Genomic DNA, 7,587 nt, shown 5'->3' on the forward strand with positions numbered 1-7,587 from the left:
AAGTATGGCGTGTCAAGAGTTTTCAAGACCCCACGAGGTGCTGGAAGTATGGCGAGCCGTGACTGTCGACGGTCATCAACAAACAAGGACTTGAACCTATCTTAAAAATCGTGTCATCCCAATTCCAAAACCATTGAAAATATTAGTTTGATATCAGTGCAATGTATTTTATCTACAGATGAACAGACACTAAGCAGTATATTTTGTACAATCTCTACTTAAGCGATCTACTCCAGGGCTACAGAGCTACGGACCTAGGTCTTAAAGGGACTGGTTCACGATTTTTGAACAAAATATTTTTCATTTTTGATGTTGGATATTAAAAGTATAACTCATTTAATGTTGACAACAAAATTTTTGACCTTCTGAATGCAAGAATAAAGGCTATATTTTAGCCTTAAATATGTGTTATGTAAACAAAGACTCGAGTCTTTTTATGTAAACAAACAAACAAGTGAAATATTAATTTCGTAATATAAAGCATCTTAATTTTGCATAATCGCACATTTTAACTTTTAGCGGACACATTTTACCCGAAGAATGCTTGAAATGTGAAAGTTATAATAAACTTAGATCGATATTCATTTCTTTTGAAAATTTCGTAAACAATAACATACCGCAATCTTTGTTTACAAAACAAATAATGAACTCTTTAAAATGAGCTTCTGTGATAATGTATAACCTTATTTTTTATGTGAATTTTTTAAAACATATTAGACAGTAGATTTTGATCATTAAAAGTGAAAAATAAAATTTTGGGGAAAATCGTGAATCAGATATATTGTGTACTGGTGAATGACACAAACGTTAATAAACAAAGAGAAATTAGCACGAAAGGGAAATAAACTGTGATTTTTATTTCCTCTGTTTATCATAAAAACTTATATCACAATAGGTTTATAACAATGTAACAAACCTTGCTGATTTATGTACATTATGTAAGAAATCATGATGAAAGTATGCTTAATTAATACGCAACTTCCGACATATGAACTCTTCTGTGATGGAGATACATTCAGTACTTTATTGAACGCTGGGTATAGGGATTTGATTATACATTTATTATAGACTGGTTGTTCAGATAAACTGATAATACCAATACGAAGTTGTTTTATTTAGGCTGTGAATCAAATACGTAAATTAATTATCATTGATTTCTCTTCGACACGATCGATACTTTAAATAAAGAAAGATGATAAATTTCCAGTTTGTTTGAGCTAAATTCTCGTAAACTTACTAAACATCTCTGCAGTTCGGGTATTTACCTAATCATCCTATAAGCAATATTTGAACGCAGCGATAAGCATTTGTACCCACGTTTTATGTCGCACTGTACAAAAGAGTTTAACAAAGGGAAACAACTACAGGACATCTTGGAAATTGCGTATTCCCAATAGACATTGTTTTCGAGATAATACGAAGACTCCATATTTGGCATCATTGATGATGTGCAGTAACATGCTACGTGTCTCAGAACTACCATACCCAACCACTATCCACTGTGATTTGTTTGTTTGTTCTGTTCACCGTGATTTGTTTGTTTGTTGTATCCATTGTGTTTTGTTTGTTTGTTCTGTCTACTGTGTTTTGTTTGTTCACTATGCATTTTAGCTTGTACATTCGTGTTTCTTAATCATTAACACGTTAATTAATGTCGTTTAATCTTTGCTACGCATCGCACGGTGGCGTTTTTAAGCAAGAAAATAAACATCAAAGTACTGATGGTACTGGTAGATGGTGGCGTGGGTTGTGAAAAGCTTTGCTAAGGTGACCGAGTACCGAGATTGTAACTGCCTGAATAAGTAATGATTTTCTAATGATATTTCAATAATGATAAAACAAGATAGACGAGTTTATTTTTTATTGATTGTATAAAGTGTAGCGCCCCTCTTGCAAATCTTTCACTCATTTGGAGATGTCACCACTGCCGGTGAAGGGCTGCAAAATTTAGGCCTATGCTCAGCACTTATGGCCTTTAAGCAGGGAGGTTTCTTTATCGTCCCCACAGGACTAAACGAGTTCATAGAAAGTTTAGCAAATCCAAAAGAAGAAACATGTACATAAAGTATAAAGGTGCAGTTTCAAAAATTTAATTAAGATCATACCTTGTGAATAAGCAATTTGTTTTCTCATGGGAGAATTTTTAAATCGAGGTAGGCTATTGACAAACAAGTTGATGGTGCAGAGGTTTTAATAACTTTCGTTTAAACTCAGCATTTCGCAAATTCTATGGTCGTTTTAAAGTTCTAGTTTACCAATACAACCTACCATTGGGTCAAATGCTGTCTGACGTGTTTCATACCGATTGTTAGACCGTTCTTGGCACACTGATTTTTACTATGGATAACTCCGTTTACCTGATCAAGATAAAGGGCTCACGGTGGGTGTGACCGGTTGACAGGGTATGCTTACTCCTCCTAAGTACCTGATCCCACCTCTGGTATATCCAGGGGACTAAAATGGAGAATGGGATATTATACAAACTGACAATGCTGATTGACGTATTTCATACCAATCTTTACACACTTGATTATTTTGACTACGGACTACTCCCCTCACCTGATCAAGATATAGGGATTACGTCGGGTGTGAACGGTCGACAGGGGATGCCTGCTCCTCCTGGACACATGATCCCACCTCTGGTACATGTTGTATATCCAGGGGTCCTTGTTTGCCTAACTCTTAATTTGTTTTCCTCATAGGAGTTATGAAGTTCTAGGATGTTGTGTCATTCAAAAACTTAAACACTAAACTGAGAAATCGAACAATCCTATAACCACTCCGGTATATTTTTGGTGCTTATCTTCCCAAAGATAATGTAACCAAGTCCAATGTAACCGAACTTAGTTTACTTGAAGATCAAGTAGCAAATTTTTCATCTATATGAAATGTGGTTGTAGGAGGTGACCTTAACGCTAAACCCCGTTTGTTTAACGAACGCGACAGGCGTTGGCACGCTAAAGAACCCTAACTGTTATGATAATTTGTGCACCCTTTTTATATACAATGAGGAGATACTTTTTGGGATTTGCACGTCACAACTCAAACGATTAAACTTTCACATTTTGAGTATGAAAGTATTATTCATCTATGCTTGTGTATATTTTGAAGTTATACTTGACGAACAATTTTACATATAATTTAGAGAAATATATTTGTTTCTATATGCTGTATTATCCATGATATTACATATTTACCAATATTTCAGTTTCACATACGCACACGTCAAAAGGATTCTGTACACCATTCGTGGTAGCTGTCCCTCGTGCGATGGTAATATCCCAGACGATTAAGGTGACCAAATATATTCGTGAGACATCCGTGGGACTACTGTAGACATCCGTGCGACTACTGCAGACATCCGTGTGACTACTGTAGACATCCGTACGACTACTGCAGACATCCGTACGACTACTGTAGACATCCGTGCGACTACTGCAGACATCCGTGCGACTACTGTAGACATCCGTACGACTACTGCAGACATCCATACGACTACTGTAGACATCCGTACGACTACTGTAGACATCCGTCTAACTACTGTAGACATCAGTGCGACTACTGCAGACATCTGTGCGACTACTACAGACATCCGTGCGACTACTGTAGACATCCGTGCGACTACTGTAGACATCCGTACGACTACTGTAGACATCCGTGCGACTACTGCAGACATCCGTACGACTACTGTAGACATCTGTGCGACTACTACATACATCCGTACGACTACTGTATAGACATCTGTGCGACTACTACAGACATCCGTACGACTACTGTAGACATCCGTGCGACTACTACAGACATCCGTACGACTACTGTAGACATCCGTGCGACTACTGTAGACATCCGTACGACTACTGCAGACATCCGTGCGAATACCAATAATGTGAAAGAAATGCGAAAAGTAGGGACATTTTTGACAAATGGTAATTGATTAATTAGAAATACTTAAATATGTTTATGCATTTGTTATTTTTTTTCTATATTTAAAAACAGTCAAAGGTCATGGTCAGATTACTATAATATACAAGATTTTCAATTACAGTGGTGAAACACCAACAGGTCAAAAGAAATGGAACAAAAAATTTACAATTACAGACCAAGAATGGAACAAAATTAATCTAAATGTTTTTAAATTTACAAATGATAGAAAAATACAGTGGTTACAATATAGAATAAACCTAAGAAAATTATCTACAAATACTTTCTTGAAAGAAATTAAAATAATCAATCATGACATGTGCAGTTTTTGTGTTAGAGAAAAAGAAACACTAGAACATATTCTATATGAGTGAGAAAAAGTGCAGAATATTTTATGTATTGTTTATACTTAGTTTTTTTAATCTTTTACATTTGGTATTGTCACAGATAAGAAAGCATTTTTACTTGTCTGTTCAGAGAATGAATTGATTAATATCATAAATTTTCATTTGAAACATTATATATATTCTTCTTGATGTAAAGGAAGTCCACTGCTTTTAGTAAAATTTAAGAATATCTGGATAAATGTATATCATATTGAAAGACACATAGCTCTTAGGAAGAGTTGCATAGAACTATTTGAGGGAAAATGGAAATTGTTTAAAAAACTGAATGAATGATTTTATATTACATTGTGTATAAGAATATTATAGGCATAGATGCTACATTACATCAGCATAATTTGTGCATGAATATATATTTCTACTGATTTTGATACCAAAATTTTAAGACTTTTGGATTGTGCACAGGGTAAACAAAACAACATAACCTATGTTGGCAATTATTTCCCCTTATTTTATGTATTTATTAATGTATAGCAGCCAGAGTAATTTTTCCCTCTATGTTCTTACTCTTTACTTCTATCTTTGGTATGAAAGGCTATAGTTAGTGTGAAAGTGAGTGTTTGTGTAAATAGCATTGAGTCCCCATACCCGCTGGTCAGGTTGGGATGTAGGGGCAGTTGTAAAAATCCTGACTAAAAGAATTGAATAAATGTGTTGAACCAGAAAAAAAAGACTACTACAATATTGAAAAAACATTGTTTGCTCAATATCTTGAGAAGTATTTGACATTAAGTAAATTTGACTGTAATTTAGTACCCTTATTGATTTTCACAGGCTGTCCATCAGCCCCAAAATTTCTTTTAAAATTCCTATTTTTTTTTTAGTTTTGCTGTAATTCCTAAAGGTATGTTGAATTCAAGGGGAAATTCATGTCAATGCCTTATTATTATTCTTTTTTACCTTGCTATTCTAGCAGTTTTGTAAATGTATTCATAATAAATGTGTATGTACATAGTTTGCAGATCTTATTCAGATAATGCAATGAAAGGCAGTTGACCAGTGGATCAATGTTTCAAGCTTGTTTATTGGTTGTGACTGTGACAAAGATGTTTCTATTAAGGTTATAGCCAATAACAGCTGGGACAATGGAACCCTGAAAGATGCCCTTCCTGCAGGAGATTTATGGCCCCTGGGTCAGGGGTTCTGGCCCTAGGGGTGGGGCCAATGTGACCATAGTTAAAAAGTATTAAGTCTTAGAAAATCTTCTCTACTCCCATATATATTTGAGAAAAACTAAATGCATTATTATGATGTCCATAAAGCTATCTACCTAAGTTGTGAAATCCATAGCTCCTGGGTCAGGGTTCAGGCCCTAGGGGTTAGGCCAATATGGCCATATAGTAAAAAAGTATAAAGTCTTAGAAAATCTTCTCTACTCCCATATATATTTGAGAAAAACTAAATGCATTATTATGATGTCCATAAAGCTATCTACCTAAATTGTGAAATTCATAGCTCCTGGGTCAGGGTTCAGGCCTTAGGGGTTAGGCCAATATGGCCATATAGTAAAAAAGTATTAAGTCTTAGAAAATCTTCTCTACTCCCATATATATTTGAGAAAAACTAAATGCATTATTATGATGTCCATAAAGCTATCTACCTAAATTGTGAAATCCATAGCTCCTGGGTCAGGGTTCAGGCCCTAGGGGTTAGGCCAATATGGCCATATAGTAAAAAAGTATTAAGTCTTAGAAAATCTTCTTCTCTACTCCCATATATATTTGAGAAAAACTAAATGCATTATTATGATGTCCATAAAGCTATCTACCTAAATTGTGAAATTCATAGCTCCTGGGTCAGGGTTCAGGCCTTAGGGGTTAGGCCAATATGGCCATATAGTAAAACGTTATTAAGTCTTAGAAAATCTTCTTCTCTACTCCCATATATATTTGAGAAAAACTAAATGCATTATGATGTCTAAAAAGCTATCTACCAAAACTGTGAAATTCATAGCACCTGGGTCTGGGTTCAGGCCTTAGGGCAGGGCAAATATGGCCACATCATAAAAATGTATTAAATCTTAGAAAATCTCCTTTACTGCATGTATGAGAAGAACTAAATGCATGATTATGATGCTGTTCATGAAGCTCTCTACTAAATTGTGAAATTCATGGCTCTGAGTCAGAGGTTCAGGCCCATAGGCAGGACCAATATGGCCACATGATAAAAACTTATTTTTTCTTCTCTGCTTTCACAGTCATGGGAGATAGATTAAATGCATGGTTATGATGTCAGTAGTGTCCTCGTCTTAAATTGTGAAATTCAGGGGTTCAGTAGTGGGGGGTGTCAAAATGATTGATATGTTTGAAACTTCCATTTCTTCTGTAAATGAATAGAAATTGTGTGCATATTTTGAAAGATCATAAACATGTGCACAAAGGACTCCATATTGAGACTTAAATGCCAATATGAGACTCCATGTATGGGCTATGATACTCAGGTGACCATTAAGACCCATGGGCCTCTTGTTGTGAGTTTCTTTATTGTCAAATTTGCAAAGGTAAGTCCATTTAAATGTCTAAAACTACTAATTTAGTTATAAAATTACTAATTTTAGCCCTAAAATTTCAGCCTTAAAATTAGCCCTAATTTTTTGACAAGTGCTGGACAGCCTGTTTTCAGGTCACATGATCAATGGTCAGGTTGAAGTATAATTTTGCACTACATGTAACAAACATGTTTCCACCTATCAGTACTTTGATTTTCTCTATATTTCTCATAAGCAGTTTGGGTGTAAGCTTAATAAAACTTTTGCTGACATGACCTATGAACAATTGAACAAAATCTCATTATCTAACTCGGGGAAAACTTTATCTCTACAGTAAAATCTTAAATTGTAATGAATATAAATTGCAGGATTACTTAAAATTTTCTTTAAAAAAGTGTGAAAGACTACAGCTAACAAAATTAAGAGTAAGTGTACATTCACTATTGAAACTGGCAGCTATTGTAAACCAATAATCCCGAAGGAAAAACGTATATGCTATTGTTGAAAACGAAAAACATTTTGTATTTTACTGTCCTGTGTGTGACAAATTTCGATTTCAATATTATGATATTTTTGGTGATATATTATATTGTGGTACTGATCCCATTAAAGAAATTGTTAACCCATGTGATTATAATATTACAAAACGTTTGTGTAACTATTTAGATGGATGCTTTATGCAGAGAAAACAAATTCATGGACTTTAAAGAACCGTATGAATATGTCTTGCATGCTATAGTCATTGTGTCATAATTTTTTTTCTCTTCTCTTCTT

General features: G+C 34.7%; 1 protein-coding gene across 1 annotated transcript in view; it reads left to right on the forward strand.

Annotated features, from left to right (window-relative positions):
* Positions 1–1,106, forward strand: part of LOC125665301 (beta-1,3-galactosyltransferase brn-like) — a 1,992-nt gene extending 886 nt beyond the window's left edge. Inside the window, exon 1 of the mRNA XM_048897951.2 lies at positions 1–1,106. This exon is cut by the window's left edge and continues 886 nt beyond it. Coding sequence (XP_048753908.2) covers positions 1–94 — 94 coding nt within the window. The 3' untranslated portion in view covers positions 95–1,106.
* The last annotated feature ends 6,481 nt before the right edge of the window (positions 1,107–7,587 follow it).

Source organism: Ostrea edulis, chromosome 10 (assembly GCF_947568905.1).
Source record: "Ostrea edulis chromosome 10, xbOstEdul1.1, whole genome shotgun sequence".
Classification (NCBI taxonomy): domain Eukaryota; kingdom Metazoa; phylum Mollusca; class Bivalvia; order Ostreida; family Ostreidae; genus Ostrea; species Ostrea edulis.